General features: G+C 41.4%; 1 protein-coding gene and 1 long non-coding RNA gene across 2 annotated transcripts in view; one reads left to right on the top strand and one right to left on the bottom strand.

The window, feature by feature from the left end:
• Nucleotides 1-6,554, top strand: part of ATG7 (autophagy related 7) — a gene marked incomplete at its 3' end in the record, with an annotated part of 44,398 nt that extends 37,844 nt beyond the window's left edge. The window contains exon 17 of the mRNA XM_081180634.1: nt 6,399-6,554. Coding sequence (XP_081036760.1) covers nt 6,399-6,554 — 156 coding nt within the window. The remainder of the gene's footprint in view (nt 1-6,398) is intronic.
• Nucleotides 6,555-7,980: 1,426 nt separating this feature from the next.
• Nucleotides 7,981-27,085, bottom strand: LOC308577311. Its single transcript, XR_014003581.1, has 3 exons — nt 26,808-27,085; nt 21,982-22,038; nt 7,981-8,598 (listed from the first exon to the last, which is right to left on the bottom strand). It is a non-coding gene; the product is annotated as an uncharacterized lncRNA (long non-coding RNA).
• Nucleotides 27,086-27,326: the final 241 nt, after the last annotated feature.

The raw sequence follows: 27,326 nt of genomic DNA, 5'->3' as shown, positions 1-27,326 counted from the left end.
CTCTTTTTCCATAAGAATAATGAACAGAATAGCCCTGCCAGGAAATAGGGCCAGCATATGGCTCTCTTGAGAGTGTTGCAAGCCAGAATGACACAAATGAGTGATACTTGAAACTTATAAAGAGCCTTTCAATCCAAAAGTGGAAACTGAAATGAAACAAGATGGAGGAGAGAAGTCTCAGTGCCTTGGCCAGATACCTTTCTGAGCACGCCATACAGTAGGCAGATATTTCTGCTTGCCATCAATCACACTGCAAAAATAATCTGCCATGCACTTCAGTATTGACATTTATGAGCACTTTTACTGTCACTCGGGAATAGACCAAACACTTTCATATCACTACAGATCTTCTTGCTGATACCAAAACAACAGTCTTTCATATAGATGGATTAATAAGAGGAAGCTGTTATAGTTGCCACATCCAAGGGTATTTTCTTCCACACACTGATTGTTTTTTATTTAAAATAGTTATTGCAGGAAAGTGAGGAGACAGTTCTACATCCACAGGTTTGGGTATTGCAGCCAAAAATGATGCCATAGCTGACTTGTGGTTGGTAACTCTCCAAGTATTTCAACATAGACTTCCCCATCCTCTTTCCCTCCTGCTCCACTATTTCCTGTTTGCACCTGTTTCACAAACTTTATTTTTATTATTGTGGCCATAAAGCTACATAGTACATTTATAACTACAATAAATATAGATGCAGTTTCATTTCTGCACTTGCGTATTCTCGTAATTATTAACGGTGAATCCAACAAGTCAGTTGCCAGATTTAAATTTTTCAAATTGTTTCTGAGGCAGAGGGCGTGGTCTGTTGAGATTTTGCCTAGCCATCAGGAGACGGATCTTTTGCTGGCTGTTTCACTCATTCCGCCTGTGATGCTTCCTGTGCCTTTCACTGCTCCAGCCTCTTCCTAGCATATACAGTGGTACCTCGCAAGACGAATGCCTCGCAAGACGGAAAACCCGCTAGATGAAAGGGTTTTCCGTTTTGGAGGTGCTTCGCAAAACGAATTTCTATGGGCTTGCTTCGCAAGACGAAAAAGTTTTGCGAGTTCCTGCGGGGTTCCCCCCCTTTTTCCCAAGCTGCTAAGCTGCTTATCAGCTGATCCTAAGCCGCTAAGCCGCTTAACAGCTGATCCGCTAAGCCGCTTAACAGCTGATCCCCTAAGCCGCTTATCAGCTGATCTGCTAAGCCGCTTATCAGCTGATCCGCTAAGCTGCTTATCAGCTGATCTGCTAAGCCGCAAATAGCACTAATCCGCTAAGCCGCTAATGGGCTTGCTTCGCAAGACGAAAAAACCGCAAGATGAAGAGATTCGCGGAACGGATTCTTTTCGTCTTGCGAGGCACCACTGTATTTTCCCCATGGCATCCGGGTCTGTCATAATTCCAAATGCTTAATAATTGCTCAAAAAACAACATTCTTTTGTATTCGCTCACATACATTGGGCAGAATAATTGCCTTGTCAACAAATCCCTTAGTACACCGTGTGGTGTGTGGCATAAACAAGTAGAACTGATCAGATTTTAACAAGCAGATTGAGCACAAATCTAGCACAAAAGTGTACAGGCATGTGGAAATTACCACAGCTGGCTTTGATTCTGATGCTGTCTTCTACATAATAAGAGTAATTTTTAAAAACACACGGCCTAAGAGAACTAGGTTCTGGATTACATACCTTGCAAGCTAGATCCTATCAGTCATAGAACTGCAGAGTTGGAAGGGACCATGAGGGCCATCTAGACCAGCCCCATGCAGTGCATGAATATTTTGCCCAATATTTTGTGACTTGAACCCATGTCCCTGAGATCAAGAGTCTCATGCTTTGCCAGCTTAGTTTATCCAAGGATAGTGATAATGTCTGGATTCTTTATTGACCTGAAAAATTGTGGAAGTATTTTGAAAAAAAATATATGTAAACCCTTTATATTTGTGTTGAAGTAATATTCAGCTAGGAAGAGTCTCATCTCCTCATTAGCCTTGAAATTGTGAAATATCACTACAGTGGTGCCCCGCAAGACGAATGCCTCGCAAGACGGAAAACCCACTAGACGAAAGGGTTTTCCGTTTTTGAGCTGCTTCGCAAGATGAATTTCCCTATGGGCTTGCTTCGCAAGACGAAAACGTCTTGCGAGTCTTGCCATTTTTTCCCCGCTTCCCCCCTTTTTCTAAGCCGCTAAGCCGCTAATAGCCTTTTAGCCGCTAAGCTGCTAAGCCTTTAATAGCCGCTAATCCGCTAATCCGCTAATAGCCGTGCTTCGCAAGACGAAAAAACCGCTAGACGAAGAGACTCGCGGAACGGATTATTTTCGTCTTGCGAGGCACCACTGTATCCCATATTTTCCGGCAGGAAGTATTGACATGTGTTTCGATTAAATACAGTGTTTCATTTTCATAACTTCTTTATTCAGCTGCTAGATGGAATCACTTCACTTGTTCTCACACAGTTCCTCAACTACTTTGATATACAGGACATATATGGTAAAGCATTCTGGGTAGTATTTGGTGCACTCCTTCCGTCTTTTGGCTGTGTAACAGAATTTCTTTTCCCCTTCCCCCTAATTCTGTTCTGTGGGTTGCCCCAACCCTATGGAGCAGCTTTGGGGAAGCTACATGGTGCACAGGGAGGCAGGGTTGTATTTGAGAGAAGCAGTTCCATGTGGTCTGAGAGAGAACCTTCTCTGCTATCTAATGAAAATTTCCCCCCTCTGAAGCAAGTGACCCCTTAACTTCCATAGTCCCCAGCCAGCATGACCAGTGCTCAGGGATGCTGAGAGTTGTAGTGTCCAACAACATCCAGAAGGCTGTAGTTTTCCCATCCCTGCTTTAGGAGTAATTCCCAATTCACACTAGTAGGTATTTCAACAGGGGAGAAATAGTTTAAATCAGTTATCAGCACCACCATTGCAGCAGATACAGCTTGAATGTTCTAAAACATGCCCATTAAAAATGTAAAGATGCATTTAACCTCAGTTGTAATTTGGTCCAGATACTCAGTAATGAGGAGCCTCTGAGTCTTGAGACTGCACTCCCAAGGGGAGCTAGAAGTTCCAAAGTTGCATTTTTATGTTGTGGTTAAACTAAAAAAAATGCAAAAATTAGCCGAGTTGTCTAAATGAATTCTTCCACTTCCAGATGCAGTAAATGTCCAAAACAAATATACTATGCTATGAACATCAACTCAGGTGTATAGATGCCTTTGAGAAAATGAACCGTATCAACATATATTAGCAAGGCATAGTTAAGGTGTCAGAGAGAGAAAGCGAAGGCAGCAGGGTGAGGGGAGATGTAGAAATGCATATGTGAAATAAAGCAGGGCGGCTTATGTGCACAATTCAGCCAATGAAGGCTGAATACTAGGCCCAGAGAGCATGAAAGAGCTGGAAAGGTTAAAACCATGTTCAAGACTGCAGTTTGAAACTTAGGGAATAGATGTATGGCTAGATGCCAGTGTTCCCTGGCTCTGAAAGGAACACCATCCAAGGAATGGAAATTCAGTTCTCCAGGGGTAAACCCAGAAGCATAACAGGGCAAGAGTAAAACCAGAGATCTCCTGAGCATAATCATTTAAGCCTTTAAGGGATTGCTGCTTCAACATAAGGGGGGAAATAACAAACTCCAAGTTTGTCATTATTCCTCCCTGCCCTTGCTTTCCCTTGAGTTGGAATATCTGAAACATCTTTATATCCAAGCTGTTGTTCCCTGCACTTGGCTAATATGCTAAAATCCTCTCTGCAAGAAGAATGTGCTTCCATATGCAAGGGGGCGAGGTGAGGTGTTTTCTTACCAGTTTCCACCCACATGCTATAGCCCAGTGTCTTGCATCACATTTTGTTCTGGAGGGTTCCTTGCCCTATGGAGCAGCTTTTCAATGGGTTTGGAGGACTATAATGTGGGAGGAACTAGTTAGCCCTCCCGCCTACAATGCAATATGGAAGTCCCTTCTGCTCACACATTGGATCTTTGCGTCCGATCTGTTAAAAATTGTGTTCCTGTGCTTTGTGCTTTCTTTATCCGTGTGTATTTTTGTTTCTGAGTGATGCTAGTGTTTTGAAAGCAGGCTTGTCTTTTGATTCTTGCATATCGATAACCAAAATCTGGCCTGAATTTTTATGTGCTCTGTGTTGTTCTTCCAACAAAATAGATTAACATCAACATCTTCGAGAAGATGATAACTGGCAGCTCTGGAGTTTGTAGATTGACTTCTGTGTAGGGCATGATCTATATAGATACATCTGGTTAGGCTGTTAAATAACTTCTTAGAATACTGAAAGATAGTTTTAGAAACTGCCGACCTCTCTAAGATAGTGGAATTAATTTGCTTTGTGCACATTATACCATCATAACATTAAGACAATCCAGTGGGTGGGAGCCTGTTACCTTTTCTCTTCCAGTGTTTGCACCTTTAGGTTCTGCTTTATCCTCATCACCATTCTTTGAATTCAAACAACAATTAAGATGTCTCCAGGCACTGCAGTTGTGTGGAGAGGTTGCAGCTCCTGTAAGCCATCCAGGAAGGCTGAGCATTGCTATTCATCTCCACAAAACTTTTATGCATATATATTTCCTAATCCTTCTGTATATTTCAAAGTCCCTGCTTTAGCAGTGCCTTAGCATTATACCTCCTGTGGGCCTTAACTCTCTGTTCCATTCATCTGTCTTTTCCTCATACCTAGCTCTTTCACTCAGTTTACAGAGCCAATTTTCCTTCAAGCCTTTTTTCAACACCCAATGAAGTTTTATTGACGCCTTTCCTGAGCTTTTCTGGCCTCATACTATCCTTCTTTCCACCTGATATTGCCCTCACCCCCCCAAAAAAAAATCCAGCCTGAGCTTGTTATTTATTCCTGTTTTATCCATTTCTAACTAATCAAGACAAGGGCAGTCTTATTTCTATGTTTTGAATAACATGTATCGAGCTGTTGGTGCTGCTCTGGGTGACTACAAAGGATAGGGCCTTCTCTGTGGTGGCACTGTATTTAAGGAATTTGCTCCCGGATCAAATCCCCTAGTGCCCATCCGATTACTTTTGTAAGTCACCATGGAGGCCCTGGGCCAGATTTAACTAACCCTGTGCGCTAGCAGAAGCCAGCACAATGGGGCTTTCCCCACCCCCACCCCCATATCTGCTCTGGAGGTTCAAGAGAACCTTCACAGCAGTGCACAGAGGGGAAACAAGGGAGATCGCTCCATCTGGCAATCAGAAACACTTGTACTGATGGAATGATCAAATCAACTCCACCTTCTATGACCGAAGGTAGGATAAATTATATTTTAAATTAACGTTAGGTTATAGTGGTGGTACTTGAACTGTTCACAATTTATTCAATTTTTGGGCCATTTATTTATGATGCTGAGAGCAGCTTACATATGGTTCCCAAGCGTGTCCCCCCCCCCCCCCCCGGCACCTTAGAAAGGCAGACCTGCTTAGCTTCAGCGCTGGACAGGATAACAGCAACACTTCCTTAAGTCAATACTGATTTGCCTCCCCACTCGCTTTCAAAGAAAACCTCTGATAATAGTGTCTGCTTTTATACGCAGCACAAAAACTTGATGCTATTTCTTTGGGAATTATACTGCATTTTTCTGCCTCCCCATTCTTACCATGCACATTACCTGGAATACGAATTTGACTAGGTAGCTGTGCTGCAAGATGGAAACCTGACATTCAGTTTGATTCAGGATCCTGGACTCCTTGTGTAATTAGCTGTATAATGCTGTCAGCTAAAAACAATCAACACTGGCTGCAGATTTGCAAATGAATGGTTGCAGCTGAGAGAGATTCCTCTGAGTTTCCTCCTTTAGCAATGTAAGGCCTAGCTGGAGACTTCTGAAGAGATGAGCAAGCAACAGGAGGTATATGACTGTTTGAAGGCTCATACTTAAATAGGATTGAATTTCATGTCTTGAAGCCTAAATTTCATTGCTTTTTTAAGTAAAATATCCTGTATGTGAGCTGTTCTCTGGGCTTCCTTCATTCAGAAATTAACTGAGATAATGTTTGCATTGCAGCTGTATATAAATTGCACTGGTTGCAAGGGAGACTGCTGAGTTTCACAAGTGGCTGTGAATATCGTCATTATTCATTTGCAAGGTGTCTATCCTTGAAAAGCCGAGTATTGCAATATGTATTTGGGTAGTGTTAAATTAATTTTATTGTTCACTTTTGGCACAGGCAAAAGTAAATCTATATTGTACAGTATAGAAGATTAAACTAGGAGGCTGTGATTTATATGTTTGTTTATTATTTTGTCCACCTTTTGTTAACAGCCACGTGTTTTGTTTTGTTTTGTTTTGTTTTGGTCTGCTCTGTTCTGTTTAAGTTTTGGGATTTGGTTCTGGAACAACAACAAAAAGGAGTAACACCCTTCCCTCTTGTCTTTTGTTTTGCAGGTCCTTGAGCAATATGAAAGAGAAGGCTTTAATTTCTTAGCAAAGGTTTTTAATTCATCACATTCCTTCTTGGAAGATCTCACAGGTCTGACTCTGTTGCATCAGGAGACCCAAGCTGCTGAGGTAAGGTTCTTCAAAGTCGATCGGTTGTTATAGGAGCAGCTTTTGTGAATAAAATGCATACACATACACATATGCTCACATACATACACCTATTACTCAAAAACTCTTATGCTGGTCTGTTTGTGTGCGTACACCAACCGTGAGACTTAAGTAGCAGTTGCTGTTCCACAACAAGAGTTCCTTTACAATTGTAAGGAAAATACAATGGAGGAAAGTTGTTTCTTTCATCACCTGGATGCAAGTTTCCCAGAAACGTGTGGTTGGCCCAGTATTGGAAATGGGATGGTGAAGCTGACAAATCTTTTGTCTGGCTTTGCTTGGAATATCAAGCGAGGTTAAAAACAAAGAAGGGAATCAGGGCAAGTATCAGCATTGAGTCCTACCTGGGTGCTAGGCCCATGGCAGCTGCTTAAGAATGCCAGGTGGCAACATTGGCCTGGTGTAGTTGCTGCAGTTTTATTATTAGATGTCGCATTTGACTTTGCTGTTGACCTTTATAAACTTCAATTTTTTGGTATATTTTATAAAGCTCTTTTCAACTGTGGATTAATGTTGAAGTCTGACATTTTTTGTAACAGGAAATTGGTTTGAAGTTATGACCAGAGAACAGTTATTAGAGTGCAATTTATCTCCTCAAAATATGGATAACCACAACTTTTTCCACTGTTGCATGACTCAAGAACTACTTTGTCTATTTAGCTTCAAAATGTGCTGTGGAAGAAGTATTATTTCCCCTGAGAAAAGAGATGGGTCAAATATCAGCCAGTTAGTTTCTTTAGATGTGTCTGGAGGCATTGCTACTACAATCAGCCAGTGTGATGTAGTGGTTAGAGTGTTGGACTAGGGCCTGGGAGACCACGGTTTATACCCCACTTGACCACAAAGCTCACTGGTTGACCTGGGGCTGAGAGAATGTGAAAGGAGAAACATACCCCACAGGGTTGTTGTGAGGATTAAATGGGGAGGGGGAACCATGTACCCCACCTTAGAGAAAGCTGGTTTGGAAATTTAAGAATAATTAAAATTGATAAACAGTAAAAGGACAAGGGTAGCACTCTGCTAGAAACAGCTGTTCTCTCAGCAGAGCCAATGAAATAACCCTGCTTCCATCTCTCTTTATTCTAGCCTGATGGAATGGCTGTTGTTAGGTGAAAAATCAGTGGAGGGACCAGCCTGATGGAGCTGGTCTTCCTAGCAGAGCCAGTGAAATGGCCCTCCAGCCCGCCTTCTTTGGAAATGGCTAGTAAAAAGGGGGGGGGGACAACAAAGGAAATAGACAAATATCTGAATCACAGATGTAGAATTCACTGTGTAGATTCAACATTACAGATACACCATGATCAAGCAACTTATTGTAAACTAGGCATGCCTCTGATTTACAAGGTTGCTGCCTGCTCAAATTTTTTAGCCCACTCTGCAAAGCATTCCCCTTATTCATGCTGAGCTACTCCAGCAATTAAAGTGAAAAACAATAGCCTGCCTACTTACAGAGGAGCTCTGGGTCACCATTACATATTTGCATAACTTTGGATTAGGCTGCATGCAAAAACTTGAAATGGCAGTTTATTCATCGAGGGAAACAAGCAGGTGTTGTTGCTAACATCGCCATTCATGCAAGGACTTCTGCTTGTTCAATGAAGGCTCTCCACCTGCTCCCCTCTGCCCCCTGCATCATCTTTCAGAGGATTGAGGGGGCAGATTTGGAGAGTGTGTAAAGAAAGAAGAGGGAGAGGAAGTTCTGCTGTGCAAGCAGAACTTGTACAAATGGAAGGCCACAACCCCAAAAGTTTATATTAGGGGTTTAGAAATGACAAGGTATCCTAAAAATGCCAGTAAATGTCTTACTCTCACATCTGGTTTTAATCCGGCAGGAAGTCATTACCAAAAAAAAAGCTAGGGAATTTCATTGTATCTTCATCATGGCTTTATAATGCAATAGCTGTTGAGGTCAACTCCCACTTCATCTCAAGTGGCCTTGTTTGCATTGAAGGCTGTTCACTTGGGGAACTTCTTCTGCTTGCTCCCAATCCTTAGCTGATGTGGCTGGTCAGTCTCCATATATACCTAGGGTTTATAGCTAGTTCAGAAAGAAAGCATATTAATAGTCTCTAGTTAGGATGCTGAGATGGGTTAAGACAATCTAGATTCACATTGTGCGAATCATACAGTCTGACTTTTGAAACAGACTCTTAAAATTCTTTACATATTAAAAGTGTTGCAGGGAGTGTGTGTGTGTGTGTGTGTGTAATAATAAATATCATATATAAATCAGTACTCATTGATGTATAAGCCTTTTGCTTTATTCTGTTCTCCTTTCTACCTCTGCATCCCTCCATTTCTTCCTCCAAAATGACTGTATTTCCTCTGTGCTAAAACCCTCATCTTTCTTCTAAAGGTATCTTATTTAGATTATTATAATATCCTCTTCCTTGGCCTTCCCTCCAACCGCCTGTTCTTAGTAAACTAAAGAACAAAACAAGAAAACTTGCAAACTCTCTGAAATGGATTAATTAATTTAAACTGTTTGAAACAGTAATTGAGAGTAAGCTGCTTGGAATCTGTTTCTGGAAAAGTGATTAGAAAGTTTCTTGTATTTTCCTTCTAGTAAAACGTCTATTTTGCAAGGTGTGGTGTGTGCAGCAGAGAATGTGTTTCAGTGCCCATATAATCTATATGTGGTATATTGCATCTCTTTGCCATTGAGTTTCATTTTGAATTTTCATTGCACTTTCCTATAAGATAATCCTGCTAATGTAGTCACCTATCACCCTCACCTGAATTCTTATGAAATTCGATCATGATACATTTAGTAGAGCTGCAGTTCATTTTCATCCAATTTAATAGGATTGTAGTTTCCTCAGAAGTGATAATCAGATCAGAATGTCTGTGGCAAAGGTGCCATATATAATTTTAATAGCAAGAGGGGGCAGTTGCCCTCATCTCCTGCCTGTGGGCATTCCGTAGACATCTGGTTGGCCTTTGGGAGAACAGTATGCTGGGCTGGATAGGCCTTTGGTCTGATTCTGCAGGGTTGTTCTTAACATCTTTCTTTATGCTTGTCTTGCAATTGGTATGATAAATCTTCTGGTACCAGCCTTTGTATTTCTTATCAAATTACATGAATGCTAGTGAAATTCTGAGGGTTTTGGGGGGGGGGGGAATTGGTTGTACTGAAGGACTGCACAGACAGAAGGTATGTAATGCTCTGAAATCAGCTGCACATGGCATTAACTTGGTGAATTTAGTTGACTACTCTGCTCTTCTAGAGTGTTTGGTTCACTTTAGAGCAGCATCCTGTCTCCTTGTTCCTTGTCCACTCTGTTCACATCGAATATTGTTTTCATTTTAGATCAAGCGCGAAGCTCTTGCCATCACGAATAATGCTGTTTGTAGCTTCTACCCTGTTAAATGAACAATTGTGCCAGTTTCTTGACTGTGATTATTTTGCCCAAGAGATTTTTAGTCACCAGTAAGAGATGGTTCTAGACACTGGAAATAATTGGCAGTAACAGCAAAGATAGATAAGCTTACTTGATCCGTTGAAGCTTTTAACAGATCACTTTTTGTAGCAGAGCAATTACTGAAGGATGGAAGGAAAAGACAACACCAATAGCTAATGTGTTCTGAGTCTCCGCTTTTTGTCACAGGGAAAAATGAAGGCAGATTCTTCCCCTTCCCTCAATTAAAAGTCTTCATGTAATTTTGGAACTTTAGTAGCTTATTTAATCTTTAGAACATACACAGCACCCAAAGATTAAGGGTCATAACCAATTCCTAGTCATACTGTCCCATTGTAATCAATCGATTAAGTCTACAGTGGTGCCTCGCAAGACGAAATTAATTCGTTCCGCGAGTTTTTTCGTCTAGCGAATTTTTCGTCTTGCGAAGCACGGTGTCGGAAAAGTTTTGGAAAAGCTTCAAAAATCACCAAAAACCTCAAAAAAGGCTACCACACCGCGTTCTATGAGTTGCTCCTCAAAATCAAGTCACAACTGTATTAACGTTGTTAAGAAAAAGGAAACAAACTTGCAAAAAACGCAATACGTTTTCGTCTTGCGAAGCAAGCCCATAGGGAAATTCGTCTTGCGAAGCAGCTCAAAAACCGCAAAACCCTTTCGTCTAGCGAGTTTTTCGTCTTGCAAGGCATTCGTCTTGCGGGGCACCACTGTACTCTGAGCATGACTTAATTGGATACCACTGTATAAGTAATTCCTTGCACTGGGTTTTGAACATAAATATATTTGAGAGGTCTTTGCATCCCACACTCTGTTCCTGGTTTTCATATCTTTTCACCTCTTCATTCAGAACTTTTAATTTGTTTTCAGTGGCAGAGGGTGTTGAAAATATTAATTGGCTCATTGCCTTCTGAAATATTACAATAAATGCCGCTGGCCTTTTTGCCAACGTAAAGCTTAGAAACACTTTCTTTCCCTCCAGTATACTTGTAATAGTTCTGAGTTGTCTCTGCCTCCAGTATTGTTTCACTCGTCAGTAAATGAACGATCTGTTGCAAGCTATGGAATGGATTCAAAGTACATGAGTGGAAGGCATTTTTGTGCTCAGATTTTCTTCCCAAGTTGCTGTCCTGTTGTGTACTGTTATACAGAGTCTCCCAATCATCTGAAATGCTTTTGGGGTGGGCAGGTAGCATAGGAGGAAACTGGCACCTCCTTTCCCCATGCATGGTGTCTGTTATTTTATGCTTGAAAATATTTTGTATTCAATCTGTAGTAGAGAGCTTCATTTATTATACAATATTAAGAGAGAAAACTCAGAAGCGTATTGGAAGGAATTATATTGTTTGTAGGCTTCAACTTGGCAGAAAGGCCCGCAGCATTTATTGCAATATTTCAGAACACAGTGAATTAATTCACATTTTCAGCAATGTCCATATCTCTCCACTTACCCAGAGGGATCTTTGGACCCAAAGATTTGGACCTTTGTGATCAAATTCTTACTAAAAACTTGACTAGAACTATATAGAAAGGTAAAGTATTCTAGTACTTAGGCTTAGTACTTAGGCTGTAGAGTCAGAGTCAAAATGCCATACATCTGTTTAGTAGTAATACCTCAAAGCCAATGTTGTATGTACTATAATACTAGTAATACTGTAACATTTTATGTAACAGAAATATTATATAACAGTGTAATAGTATAACAACTAGTACAGTGGTACCTCGGGTTACATATGCTTCAGGTGACATACGCTTCAGGTTACAGACTCCGCTAACAGTGGTACCTCGGGTTAAGAACTGTGCTTCAGGATGAGAACAGAAATTGTGCTCCGGTGGCACGGCGGCAGCTGAAGGCCCCATTAGCTAAAGTGGTGCTGTAAGTTAAGAATGGACCTCCGGAACAAATTAAGTAGTTAACCCGAGGTACCACTGTATAACAAATACTATAACAAATGTAATAGTAATACTATAACATTGTATTACTACTACTACTCATTAAATTTATATACTACCCTTCATCTGAATATTGCAGGGCAATTTACAGTATAAAAACACAAAATACATAATACCTAACATAACAAAAAATATATGCCCCCATTTCATTGGTGAGATTCTGGTCTACTATCTTGCAGTCTCATCATTGCATTGATCATATATGGAGCAAAGTGCATTTTTCTATTTTTGCACATACACCATATGTTGCATTTGTAACAGAGTGGCTGGGGAAACCCAGCCAGATGGGCAGGGTATAAATAATAAATTATTGTTATTGTATTGCTAATAAATCACAGAGACAACTTGCTCTAGGGCCGAAAATATTGAGAGATGCTTTTTTGTGCCCTTCCTTATTTCTGTCACTTTGGTATGTTGTTTATTATTTTGAATAATATTTCTTCCCTGTGCAACACTGTTATTTAAACAGTTGGCTTTGCCTCCCCCCCCCCATCCTCTATTGCCTCGTCAGTGTGTGATTAAAATGTATTTGGTCCACATGTTCAGGTGTCTCTACTTTTTTAGGAGGCCTTCGTATACATGGAAAATTAGCATGTCAGTGGGGGGAAAGTGTTCTAGCTTAGTCTGTCGTCTTATGTGTATTTTCAGTGCAGAGAAACCTCTAATGTGCAATCTGCGTTAAGACTTTTTAAAACAAGTAAGGAATGTTAATTGAAAATATGTGAAAAATAAATATCACATCTGCAATTTGTCAATCATGGCTTTTTTTAAAAGGACCACAACAAATCCCTACCCGCCTGTCTTTCAACTATATCAGACATAGCCTCCTCTCTGAAATTTAGGTTTCCATTTTTAAAGGTTACGTTGTTTTTGCAGTAGTAGGAATAGTTTAGCTTAATTTAGTTAATTTGGTCTAGAGACCATAAACGTCAGATAGAGAGCTGGGTTATCAAGACAACCACAACATGCCTGCCCACAGATTGTGCATTTTAAAATAAAAAAATAAAATAATAACAAAAAAACCAACAAAATCCACTATCAACAATAATTTAAATACTGACAGTTTTGATTCAGAACTCTGATGTTCCCTTTAACAATTGTGTTCTAGGTTTGATTGCTACCAAAAGTAATGTGGCTGGTTCTTTTGGAATCTTCGGGTTGGAATCAGCCATTAAAACTGAAACATAAAATTCAGCTGAGTTCCCAAAATGTAAAGAAAGTACTGGGGAGAGAAATTGTGATATACTCTTATAAAAAGTACAGTATAGGAGAACATATACTAGCATTTCAACTGAGCCGTTTTTCCAGGACAAACTCTCAAATACCAATACAGTCTCGACCTTTCATAACTGTAACAACAGCAACAATAATAAAATATCTGATTGGGTTCCCCCAGCAACGTTTTTATTATTTTCAATGAAAAAGATTTGCTCACTTGATGACATGTGATTTGCTTGGGTGATGCTTGATGGTTCTTCATAATAATAATAATAATAATAATAATAATAATAATAATAATAATAATAATAATAATATAAAGTAGGCTTTAAAAATTAAACATGTTAAGAGAAGGAATCTTAGGAAATCTGCATTTAAAAATGCCCTTGAAGAATTCAGGCTCTTCATACTAGCAAAGTTCTGAGTTTTCATGCACCTTTCAGAACACAAAACTATTATGTCTGTGGACAGCTCACCTCATATATATTGTGTAATTATTATACCTGCTATATGTTGCGAGCAGTTGCCAGTTGTGGCATACTGCTTTCCAGTCTTGCACATAAAAAGTGAAGGAGTAATAAATGGCGCTTTTAAAGAGCTGTAAATTCCTTGCAATTTTGCTCCTTTGTTGTGAAGCACCCTACAGGGATATGGTTTTAACCTCTTTCTGTGTCTTGGCTCCATGAAAGTGGATTGCAGTTATGAAAAAGTGACTAATCTGTATGCGAGGGCCTGCCCACATTTCTAAAACCCAGAGCTGCGTACCCAAATCCCGGTTTAACAGTTTCAAAATGTGGAGCCCCTTAGCCTGCCATTCTTTCCTTCGGGACAGACCTCTACATAATGCCCTCCTACTACACTTTTCTCTGCAATAGGAGCCAGACTTTTGCCTCGCTGAGCCCAGTATCTTGTCTCTTGGGGCTCACATTTTGCACTGTTGATTCTTTCCTCTGGAAAATCTCTGTTTGAAATGGAGGCAGCCAGTAGTTTTTATGAAAGCTGAAATAATCTAGAGGGAGACATCTGTTCTCATGGGGCCCATTCTCTTTTTGTCCCACTGTCACCTCTCCAGATAAGAGCTGCAGGTTTTTTAATCTATTTTGAAACCAGCGAAACAGAGATGTGAACAGACCATGAGTACTGATTTATCATCCAAACCACCTTCAACTCTCCAACCGTACTTTCCTATCCTACAAAGTGCTTGTTTAATGCTGTTTCTATTTACGTTGTTGACCAGCTCAACCCACTCATGGTTTTAAAAGCAGAGTGACTCAATCATAGCTTTGCCAGGCTGGGCTACATACTGTGAGTGCTGTCATTTTGAGACATGGGTATCCATATTTATCTCGTTCTTAAGTTTTACCCGTATACAGTGGTACCTCAGGTTAAGTACTTAATTTGTTCCGGAGGTCCGTTCTTAACCTGAAACTGTTCTTAACCTGAAGCACAACTTTAGCTAATGAGGCCTCCTGCTGCCGCCGCGCTGCCAGAGCACAATTTCTGTTCTCATCCTGAAGCAAAGTTCTTAACCTGAGGTATATGGGTTAGCGGAGTCTGTAACCTGAAGTGTATGTAACCTGAAGTGTATGTAACCCGAGGTACCACTGTACTAAATATTTGTACCAATCACTGCTACCTCTTATTGACTCTGAATAAAGACTGTTTTTGTCTCTTATTATCTTACATTTTCTTGACTTCAATCAATTCAGAAAACACACTAAACAATTCCTTATCAAGCAAGGTACAAAAGTTTCCTATTGTCCTCCTATTGTACTTGAAACAAAGATAATTCTGGGGCTTTGGATTTAATTTTTATACACAAGAAGCCTGTAAGTCTAAAGAATGCTAGCTTCATATGGTGTGTAGTTCAAAAGTTATTTTAAAACCCCTGCAGGCATTATGTATGTTGTGGGTTCATTCCCAGGAAATTAGCCCTTCTGGAATAAACAAACAATGGATATGGAGAATCTAAAACCCTTTGTACAGTCTCAAACCACCATGCAGTGCTGTTAATTGTATTTCCTCCCTTCCTCCTAGGTCACTTGTATCCTAGACATATAACCCCACGTCTAAGATATAAAACAGCTAACTAATCACAAGGGGGTAATTGGTCAGAAAAAAATTCTCTTGCAAGCATAATGAAACATAAGCTTTAACAATCACATTTCGGATAATGTAACTATGGCTTGTGATGGTAGAACTGAATTGGAAAATTATAGAGATGATGCTACAAGAAGCATGAAGCAATAGCGTTCTTACCCCTTCACGTTTTATAACGGTAAAAATAAAACGTCTTTTAAAGATGGTATGTAGTTTTACTGGGAGTATTTTATTATGTTGCAGGAAACAGTACCTGCTTCTTACATTATGATTCTATGCAAGCGTCCACGTACATTGAAAAGAGTAATAAAGTACTATAAAAAGCTGATCAATAATGGGTGGTTTCTAGCTTTTGCAAATGGTTTGAGTGCCTGTTTGAACTGAACTTTTACACTTCCAGCTCCATGTTCCACTGTCCTGGCCCACCTCAGCTAAGGCAGACACACATCTGAGAGTCATGTCTTTATTGATGAAAGAAGCACTTAAAGCAAATCCCAAGGTGCTTCAGATGCTCATGAACACACACTTCCAGCCACTGGGCAGCTGTCCCTCAGATCTGCACCCTGTGGAGCAGTTGCAGCAACAGTGAGCCCCTGCCCTCTGCCAGCTTATATGTCCTCTCAGGACAGGTTGTTGCTGTTCTTCCCTCTTCAAGCTCCTCCTGGTCCTAGGAGACAGCGGGGCAGAGGAAGGTGGGGAGTCTAGTGACCTATCTGTTGCCAGAAGAGCCCCTTCTTCTTCCACCCCATCCTGTGCACCCTCCTCTTTCTCGGGCTGCCCCGGCTCTTCTTCCTGCCTCTGCCCCATACTCTTCAGAGCCCTGCCAGTTCCTGACAGGCACCTTACAAAAGTACATGAGCTCGTCGAGCCAGTGTTGGCTTGTCTATAAGAATCAACATGACGGAGCCCAGCTTCATACTCCACCCCCATAACTTCTCACTCTCATGGGAGACAACTGCTAGCTGCAGCTACTTCTCTGTCCTGTTTTAAAGAAGACAGAGAGAGACTCGTTCTAGATTAAAATGTGAACCACAATATGCACGTGCCTGGCGGTTCCAGGCATTCAAGCATATGCCCAGTATTTTCAGAACCAGTTTTACTCTTGTTGGCATAGCCTGACACGACTTGACGAATCCCTACTTCCTTGGTCACCTACTTGTTTGACTGAAAAATTGTGCAGAAGGTACATTCGGTAAAATTATGTAGAAGGAGTCATTCGGTCTGGATAGCGTTGGACCCGAGTAGGGCATGCAGATTTTGCATGAAATGGAGAGCATTCTTACTGTCGGTCTCTAAAGATAGGCTGCTAGTGGAGAAGGGAGGCAGGCTTGGTGTTAGCATAAGCCACCCAGAAAGAGGTCTAAGAGTGCTAGAGAAAAAGGCAGATGAACTTGTGTGTCCTGCGTAAGTTGTGAGTACTGAGGTGATCAGACAGGTGCTGTAGTCTAAAAGCTTTTGGAAGCATCAGCCATTGGGGATCAGAAATGTGGGACAGAGGAGAATACAGGCGTAACTTGGAAGCTGAATGGAATCTGTTCCGGAAGTCCGTTTCAAAAACCAAAGCGCGGCTTCTGATTGGCTGCAGGAAGCCGTGGAGGCCCCATCAGATGTTCGGCTTCCAAAAAAATAGTTCGCAAACCGGAACAGTCACTTCCGGGTTTGTGGCGTTTGGGAGCCAAAACGTTCAAGAACTAGGCTGTTCGAAAACCAGGGTACGACTGTATAGTTCTCTAGTTGCTGTAAAATGTTCTGAAAAACTTAGATTACTTTCTTTATGCTTTTCTGGTCATCATAATATTTGCATCAACCATATTGTGGCTCATACATTTTTAACTGTTTGACATGTTTTGGGGAGCACTGATTTTAAAGCTATGTAAATTAGGCATTTTTATTTGCCTGCAAGCAAAATTTATAAATCTTTTGAGTAGTTTTGTGTTTCAGAATATCCACCAATTTTTAGCCTTTGGGATAGACTGCAGCTATTGCTTAGGTAGCAAGATAGTTTAAATTTTATTCTTCTTTAAATTTTTATTAGGTCTTATACACGCACTATTACAGCTGGGCTTTTAAAATTCCTTTCAGATTGGTTGCCAAATAGATAGTTTACTTAAAATATTTTTCCTGATGAAAAGTTTGAGCTTTTCCATGCAAATTGTATTCTACTTCTTTCAGTATGTTCTAGGGCAATGAGGAATAGATAGGCTGCTTGAGACACTTTCTGCCATTCTTAGCATTTGAAACTCCCATTGTTCTAGGCACGTTTTGCGACAGGGAATTTCATTAATGTAAGCAGTTTCTGAGCTCTGGAAGCAGTACTGCACCTAAGATTTCAGATTAAAATTGCCACTGCTTGAATGAAAGGAGGACCTTTTTCTGCCTTTCCCACTTCTTTCTAGCCACTCTCTGAGGACTGCTGAAGGGACCCTCATAAGAATATTAGGGGGGCAGGCAGGGGAAGCATGGCTTTGTTTTTTGCAGTCTTCAGATGAGGACTAGACCATGTGAAAAATGAATATAAGATTTTAGCTGCAGTTCATTCATTTTCTGCTTTTGTATTCTTATAAAAAAGCGTGCCTAGACATTCCATTGCAGTGCCCATAACATAGGTTTAATGTGCCATTTAGCTCCTAGCTTTCATATCTCAGTTTCTAACACTGGTCACTCTCATGTGATGAATAAGACAAAACTACATGCAGATAAACCTTTTGCTATATTTAAAAACATAAATAATACCATGCTGTGTCCACATACAGACAATCACTTGCCTTGTATATAGGCCCCTGTAGGTCTTTGGAGTTGGAAGAGAAAAATTTGGTTGCAGTTGTACAAATTACTTCCAGATGTAGATTTCAATAAACACATGGTGTTGTTGCTTTACCCGAAGGTGCTATAAATTTCCTGAGACAAGTCTGCATCTAGTAAACTGTTGAGTATTTGAATACTAATGAAGTCACTGTATTCTGTGTAAATGCAATCTCTTAATGCTGCATGTTTCAGGACTTTTCCACTAAGATGACTTTTTAAGAGTATTGTATTTTAATAGTCAGGGCCGTCTTTAGCACATGCAGCGCTGGGGTGCAAATATCTGCCCAGTGCCCCCAAATTTAGTTTAGCTGCCCCCAAATTAACTTTAATTGAGCTTTTTTGTGAGGGGGGATCGCTCACCTGTAACAATGATGCGAACAGCCGTGTGGGCGCGGACCCTTCCCCACAGAAGGGGCACAAAGTGAGGGAGAGTGGAGGGAGAGGCCACCACGTCCTTTTTTGCCACAGGTACCTGCTGGGTGCTGAAGTCCCATCCCAAGTAGTTGGGCTCGGCAGGCGCAGCCATTGCAGCCTGAGGCGGATGGGCCTCGCCGCCGCCATCCTCGCACGGCAGGAACAGGGCAGGGAGGAGGCAGCCCGGGCACCAGCTTTTGCCTCAGCACCACCTCACAGAAACGGCTCAGCTGGCCCCTCTCAGCTGGCCCAAGCGCCACGGAGGAGGGGAATGGGTACTTTTGCTCCATTGCTTTTCACTGCTGCCAATAGAGAGGGAATGGTATACAGTATGTATACATTTGGCGCCCCCCAGAATTCAGCACCCAGATGTCCCGCACCTCTTGCACCCCCGGGTAAAGACTGCCCTGTTAATAGCTGACATCTATGTTTGTATACTTACGACCCCAATCTGTACAGAAGTTCCTTTAGGAGTTCATGTTAGAGTAAACAATGGGAGGGTGGTTACGTTTTGATGGTGATGTAGATGCACTTTGGGCCATACCTCACAATTGCCATCTGCAAATTTTGTACACATGGGACTGGGTCTAAACATGTCCTTCCATTAATTCAAAGGCTCCTTCCATTCATTTGTGCAAGACAGTTTGATCCAGGAGACATTCTTGCTGGAGGAAAGGGGGAGAGGTAATTTTCACACATTTCTGCACGCACACACCCGGTGCCATGAGGTTCAGAAGGTTTCCCAGTCCTCCAGAGCAACTTCATCCTTCGTCAAAGTCCTTCATCCCAGTTGTTTATAAAGATGTTGAACAACAACGGGCCCCATGACAGAACCCTGAGGCACTCCCCTTGTCCCTTTTTACCAGGATAGTAAGGAACCATTAGTGAACATTGTTTGGTTTCGGTCAGTCAACCAGTTATAAATCCACCTAACAGTTAGCTCGTCAAGCCCACATTTTACCAGCCTCTCTGCAAGAAGCTCATGGGGTACCTTTTCAAAAGCCTTACTGTAATCAAGATTCACTGCATCCACAGCAATCCCCTGATCCACCAAGCTTATAACTCTATTTAAAAAACCCCCAATGAAAATAATAAAAATGCAAAGATTATTGTAAATTGTAAAATGTGGAGGAAATTGAGTGGGGGCGGAGGGAAGTGGGAGGAAGGACAAAAGAATAATATGATGGATTGAGGAAATGTAAATGTAAATGTATGGGGGGATGGGGAGGAAATGGTGTTGGTTTTGGTACATCTGTATTGTAATGTAATATGTGAACACCGAAAAAATAAAAGAAAAGAATAAAAATCCCTGTTTGGCCACTATGAAGCAAATTCTCAAAGTGACTACAGGTTACACAAGCAACATGTGCCTGCCTTTAATCAAATAAAATGCATCACACAGCACCATCAGGCTTAGAGTTTCCCTGCCCCTTGCAAGCTATAACCAATAAAGTGGGCAGAAGCAAGGAAACTCTGAGCTGCTGATAGAAGCCACAGGTTTCTCATAATATGTAGTTTGGTCTGAAGCTGCATTGGGCATCTAAAGTAGAATATATAAATATTCTCATTTCGGTTTCAGCAGGAAAAACCTGTCCTGAGAGCTAAACAGCTTTCAATAGGTTCCAGTATTTCAGAGAGGCGACACTTTTATTCCTGGTTCTAAAATTATTGGGTTGGGAGAAGTTAGCCTATTCAGTTTATGCTGAGCCTTTGGGGACAGCCCATGTAGTTTGTTTGTGGTTAGCAAAGCTAAGTTGAGCAATTCTTCTGGAAGACTATTGAACTTGAAATAAAATGAGACTGTAGAAACCACTGTTGGGAACTGAAAAGACAGGGAGAGAGTGCCAGCCCAGAACCATGGCAGACAGTGTTTAGTTTGGAAGCCAAATGGAGCAGAGCCAAGCAGCAGTGCAAAACGCACAAGTCACATGAGAAATTAAATGAGTCTCAGTCGGTGGAGAATGTTTAAATGTGGCCTGTGTTTTAATAGAGAGACATGGAGAGACAGAAGCATGATAACAGCATGGAATGATTTTCCTGCAGTGAGTTATCTCTCCTGGCTTGTAATACTTGTAAAGGGTCACTGCTGTTTTGCTCATTTCATGCCTCGGCTCAGGATACCTGAAGGAGCATCTCTGCCCCCATCGTTCAGCCCAGACACTGAGGTCCTCTTCTGAGGGCCTTATGGAAGTTCCCTCACTGCGAGAAATGAGGTTACAGGGAATGAGGCAGAAGACCTTCTTGGCAGTGGCGACCTCCCTGTGGAACACCCTCCCATCAGATGTCAAGGAGATAAAGAACTACACATCTTCTAGAAGACACCTGAAGGCAGTCCTGTATCAGGAAGTTTTAAATGTTTGACATTTTACTATGTTTTTATATGTACAGTGGTACCTCGGGTTAAGAACTTAATTCGTTCTGGAAGTCCGTTCTTAACCTGAAACTGTTCTTAACCTGAGGTACTACTTTAGCTAATGGGGCCTCCCGCTGCCGCCGCACTGCCAGAGCATGATTTCTGTTCTCATCCTGATGCAAAGTTCTTAACCTGAGGTACTATTTCTGGGTTAGCGGAGTCTGTAACCTGAAGCGCCTGTAACCCGAGGTACCACTGTACTGTAAGCCGCCCAGAGTGTCTGGGGAAACCCAGCCAGATGGGTGGGGTATAAATAATACAATTATCATTATTGCTGTTGGTGTCCATGCGCACCTCTGTTTATCTCCCAATAGCAGCCACTCTGTTTAACCCCCAATAGCAGCCACTGTAGTTTAGCTCTCACATTTATGCAGTATCTTATTGGACAGAGCTGTGATGCATGTTAGGTTTCTGTTTTGGGGGAGGGGGCAGGTTGCCTTGCCTTGCTTTATTGAAAGAATCAAACATGGCAATACAAGTGCAGCTACTGAATCTGAGGGAAATCAAGTCACTCCTGCCTTTTCTTGGCAGGGAATTCAGACATCCAGTGACAGCTGTGTGTGTGTGTGTGTGTGTGTGTGTGTGTGTGTGTGTGTGTAGAACTGCATTGTTGCCACAACAACCTGTTGCAAAGGGAGAAAGCCCCCTGCATTTACTTTCTGCACAGCCATTGGAGAGAACTCAATTTCATCTCCTCTCTAGTGTGGGCCAATGCTCTGAATAGTTTCAAATTGTTAGCACTGGGAGCAGATGAAAGGGGACCCCTTGGCTATAGGTGGTACCAAGGGGCCAAGAGTGAGCAAATGCAAACCCTAAAAATAGCCTGACAGTCTGTTAGCCAAGCATGTCTGAATGTGGATATAAACTTGTTTCTGTTTGTATCGTATCATACACCATATTAAAGATTAAATGTGAGATGGAGCTTCCCTTCCTCTCCCCTCCACCCCCCCCCCAGCAGTCTACTTCACCTTTTCTGGAGCCTCTGCTGCCCCTGGCCATTCAGGCTTCTGCAGCTGTCCTTACAAGTTTTTGGATTGGGACCATAGTTTAGACGGCACTCTAAAGGATTTTTTTTGCCTTAAATTCTTTCATCAACACTCACCGTAGTTTACTATGGAAAGGTTGTTTTAGATCTGCCATCCATCTGCCTCTCTCCTTCCTGCAAAAAGAGAAGCACAAAAACTTGTGAGAGCATGCATAAGAAGACTATTTTGAAATGTCATTGTGTAAGACTTAGAGAAAGCCTATAAAGATTTTTATTTGCATTGACTTATTCCGTAACTAACTGGCAGCTTTATGGATTCAAAAGAAGCTGTAGAAATCCTATTATTACGTCTTCCGGAGTTCCTTATATAATTGCCTTCTCTTTTTTTTTTGCCAATGGCTTTAAAACGGGTGGGAAACCACTTCCAGCCTGAGGAATTAAACCTTGCCAACTTTCCAGGGGCATGGCAAGAGGCAATTTTTTTGGGGGGGGGGTAGTTGTACATATTTTACATTAACATTAAATACTTGCAGATGTAAATATTATGCATTATATTTACAAAATCAATATATTTTATATTTCTATTTTATGTTTAGTTTTAGGGGGGAAATTGTGTGTAAAATATGTCTACTCCTAGGAAAAGTGTGGAAAGTGGCGAGGCAGAACAAAATGCTTAACAAATGATTCAGAAGATGTCATGTGGCTGGTGGCTGGATGAAGTTTGCTAGAAATGGCTTCATGGAGGGGCTTGGTGGGTTGAATTAGACCCACATATCACAGATTTCCCACTACTGCTTTCTAGTGACTGGAGATGCCAAAGTTGTCTTTCAGCTCCTTTTTTCCTCCCTTATTTTGATGATGTTTGATTTTAGGTCTCAATATTTTGCTTCGAAAATTGATAAGGCACTGCAATAGTTCATTTACTGTGCTTATTTACTGTGCTTTTTTTTAAACGAATACCTCAGCTATTCTGATTTTACTGATTTCGCTGAACCTTGTTTGTGTATCGTTAACAACTCACTGGATGCTTCCTAACACTGAGCCAAGAGATGGAAGAAAATCATCTTTAAGATACTATTTACTTCTAAAATAAATCTGGTAAAATTTGGTGCCCTCTAGAGAGGGGAGGGAGAAGGGGAGAGAGCACCCTTTAGGCACCTGGGATACGTTTATGTCAATTTCACTTTTTACTTTCTGACCCACCTCTCCCCTGGCCCCTGTCTCTTGACAGTTGGAAAGAGAACTGCATTGCAATGACAGCTACCTCTCCAAGGTTTTAGGAGCCGAAATAGTCATGTGGAGCTATTTCTGGCTGTGGAAAGCCGGAAAGAAAGGCGAGGTATAAAATTATGCAAGGGGTGTGGAGAAAGATCGGCCTCTCTCATACATAGCACTTGAACTTTTGGCCATCCCCTGAAGCTGGATGCTGGAGGATTCACAACAGATAAAATAAAGTACCGTACTTTTCTGTGTATAAGACTAGGTTTATTTCTTTAAAATCATGCTAAACAATGGGGGTTGTCTTATATATGGGTAGTGCATTTGATTGGTTGCTGCCATGGCTGTTAGCAGCTATTGTGCGTGTTACTGGTTGCTGCATCAATGGGTGGTGTTGATTGGCTGACGCTGCGGCATTTGGGCGGGTGATTGGCAGCTTCTGCTGGTGAGGGGACAGACAAGACACAGATTTTGCTACGCGTGCGGGAGAGTGATTATCGGCAACCCCCCCTAAAAAAAACTCAACAACCCTGGGTAATCCCCCCCACAAAAAGCTCCACAACTCTGGTCAATCCTCCACCATAAGAGCTCAACAACTCTGTGCCATCTCCCCCCATTTCCTGAAATTTGAGTCCCCCAAAATAGGGGGCATCTTATACATTTTATACATCTTTTGTACAGAAAAGTATGGTATTCGCCTCACAAAGTGCATAGCTAAACCATGGAATTCACTCCCAAAAGATAAAGGGATGGCCACTTTAAAAGGGGGATTAGACAGATTCGTGGAAAATTGGGCTGTTCTCCTTCCTATCAGAGGTAGCATGCCCCTCTATGGCAGATGCTGGGAAACGCAGGTGGGGAGTGTTGCTACACTCCAGTCCTGCTTTCAGGCTCTCATAGGCAGCTGGCAGGCCACTGTGAGCACAGGATGAGGAACTAAATGGGCCAGAGGCCTGATCCAGCAGCCTTTTCTTACTTCCAGTTCCTTGATCATTTTTGTTGTCGTTTTCTACACATTTGGTGGCTTAAAAAAAACATTGAAAGGCACTCGTGTTTCCTGATCCTATGAAATGTAATAATTTGTCAGCTCTTCTTTTCGAAGGTAAGCCCAAAGGCTTACCGGCTTTGCATCATGCTGTATACTAATGTTAATATCCCTGACCTTTTAGGAAACATGCTAATTGCAGCAATTTACTGTGTTGCAGTAATCCTGCCCCATCTCCCTTCCCTCATTCACTGTGATGCTCTGGTGTCATGTTCATGAAAGCTCTTGCTTCTGGGTGAAGGAATGTTGGCAATTCAGATTGTGAAAGAAACAAAAAAGCCCTTTACCAAAAAAAATGCTTTAATATGTCAAAAGTGTTACTACACTATTCGTCTTCAAGATAACCCAGTGAATTCTGCTCTAATTATCTCATCTTCAGTCTGAAATTATCGACATCTTCAGTCTCAAATTAGCTGCTCTAATTATTATTAAACTTGTATATGACCCGAAGGGAATTTAAATTTTGGTCAGTATAAGTTCCTTTGAACACTTACTTAAACAGAAGGTTGAATCCATATTAATGTATTACATAGCAAGTATATTCCTGCCATCCTAGCAGTTCAAAAGCATGTCAAAGTGCAAGTAGATAACTAGGTACCGCTCTGGCGGGAAGGTAAATGGCATTTCCTTGCTCTGCTCTGGTTTTGCCAGAAGCGGCTTAGTCATGCTGGCCACATGACCTGGAAGCTGTACACCGGCTCCCTCGGCCAATAAAGCGAGATGAGCACCGCAACCCCAGAGTCGTCCACGACTGGACTTAACCGTCAGGGGTACCTTTACCTTTATATTTCTGCTCATAGAAAAATACAAAAAAGTGGAAATGTAAGGGTATTAACTTGTTGGCAAAACTTTATTTGGCCAAATAGTAACAGTAGCTGCCAGTTCATCTGTTCTTTTACATGGTGTTTCTCTCAGGAATTATTGTATCCTCTAAGCTGTGATCATCAAATTCTTCTCAATTACAGTTTTTGATTTGACTTAATTTGGTATTTCTGGAGAGACGTCACAGGTTTATAACTTTAAATCATGGTAAATGAAATGGAAGCTTGTAAATATGGTCCTAGCTAAATTTCTTTTTATTGTTAGAGAAGAGGGAAAGTAAGCTTAACAACTTGCTTTACAGTGAAGATGAGATCTTACTGCACTGGATTAATTATTGTGTCAAACAATACTAGTTTCTAATGAAAATCAGATGCTGTACAACTTAGGTGCAAATTCTGTGCGTCTGACACCAAATGTCTCTGCAACAGTGTCATCCCTTTGCATTCCAGGTCATTGTGCACTTGCGTGATATCAGAAACCCATTGAAAACATCTGCAAACACCCTGTTCCACTCCTACCCCCATTCCACCCTTTTAGTGATGTTTCAGTTACGTGTTTGATGTTTCTAGGTTCGGGGCTCTGCACGTGTGTACGATTGTGCACATATTGGTCGCTCCTAAAACAGGAATTGCCTGTAGTTCAACCTTTGGGTATTTTATTTGTTGGAAATGCATGTATAAAACAGTGTTCTAAAATTCTTATAAAAGTGAGGTGCAAGACAGCTTTTCTGAAATCCTAATATGGGGAGAGCTTTGGAACTGCTATGGAATAAGGTTAGTAACTGGCATTGTTTTCACTTTACGGGGATGTGGTAAGGACCTTTCTTTGTATCAAGCTGAAGTAAATTTAGTGAGTGCAGTTCAGGGATTTGTTTAAGTACCGCCTGCATGGGAACTTCATACAATGCTGCTTTAGCTTTTAATGGACGAAGAGGGACTGTGGGAAGCAAACAGTGTAACGTCAAATTTTAAAAAGTGGGTTGGTGGGGAGAAGAATCCAGGAGATTACAATCTATTCTGTGGTAAACTGGTAGAAAGCATTATTATTTATCAAGCATATAGAAGGTCATATAATTGGTCGTCTTAATATGCCAATAGAGTAAAAATAAAAAATTAACAGAGTTGCTGCTCCACTGAGAGATCTAATATTTGGTATTGACAGAATTTACACAAACATCAGCACCAAGCTTTTCAGTTAGCAAAGGAAGTAAAGTCAGCTACCTCTGGGAAGTTTTGCACAGATGACAATACTGCTGTGTTAGATCACAAGTAGTAGGAATGGAGCACTGATTTGCATCATAAAAAAATCAGAAGAATAGACATCAGCATCCTCTCCCAAGGGTTCAAAATTAGCAGGGCACCAGGCGCATTTTGCACCTAAAGATTCTCCAATTGCGAGCGCCTCAAAAAATCTGGGTGCTATTTTTTGTGCATGGCTGACATGCAAGGATTACTGAAATGTATGTGCTTTGAAGCCTCAAAGTATATGTTAAGGGTAGGCAATATGTTAAGGAGTTTAACAGTAAAGAGTAGTGTTTTGAAAACTGAAGTTTGGTACCAGTATTTTTATTGTAAACATCAAATTAAACATGTATTATCAATTTCTGCTAAAAATGTGATATTAACAATGTGTCACTTCTGTGAATTGCGTATTAATTCAGGCTTATCAAAATAATTAGTAAAAAGTGTTGCTGACACCCCCACATGACAACTAGACATTCTGTTTGGCACCCACAACCCAGGTCCAGTAAGCCATTTGGCTCCCAGCTTTTCTATCCCAGTTTGTAACACTGCCTCTCCCCGCCCCCCAAAACCCCACAACCTAGCTCTTGTTGTGAGAAAAAACCTGTCTTGCCTACCTTTCAGGCATCTTGCTGCTGCTTCAAACTTCAATGGAGTTTAGGAAATTCAAGCAAAATAGCAAAGGCACTAGGCAAAGTGCAGTTCGGCATTGCTCACTTATCTTCCAGTCCAAATAGTCCCTCCCTCATGCCTGCCTTTCTCCTATCCAAATCTGCAGCTGCTCAGGTGAGGAGGAGCAGATTCTGTTTTGCTCTTGACTTGGGAAATTAGTGAGGGAGCATGAGGAGACCCCGCTGTGGTGTTGTCCCTCCCTTTCCCCCAGAAATCTTCCTGATCTGTGAGCAGGCTTGTAAAGCAATTAGAGACAGACAAACAAGACTACCTCCCACTGGCCCCTTTCAATACTAGCAAAGGACAGGACATACTGGAGCAGGCTTTCTGGTGTAATATGGGGACACCTGACCACCCTAATCCATGGCTACTAATTCTGATGGCTATCTGCTAGCTCCAGGTTCAGGGAGTTGCTGGAGAGCTACAGTAGGAAAGGGCTTTTGCCTTCATGTCCTGCCCCTGAG

The sequence above is a fragment of the Podarcis bocagei genome, assembly GCF_964188305.1.
Source record: "Podarcis bocagei genome assembly, chromosome: 2".
Lineage (NCBI taxonomy): Eukaryota > Metazoa > Chordata > Lepidosauria > Squamata > Lacertidae > Podarcis > Podarcis bocagei.
Note: the sequence above shows the minus strand (reverse complement) of the source record. Positions and strands in the feature narration are given on the sequence as shown.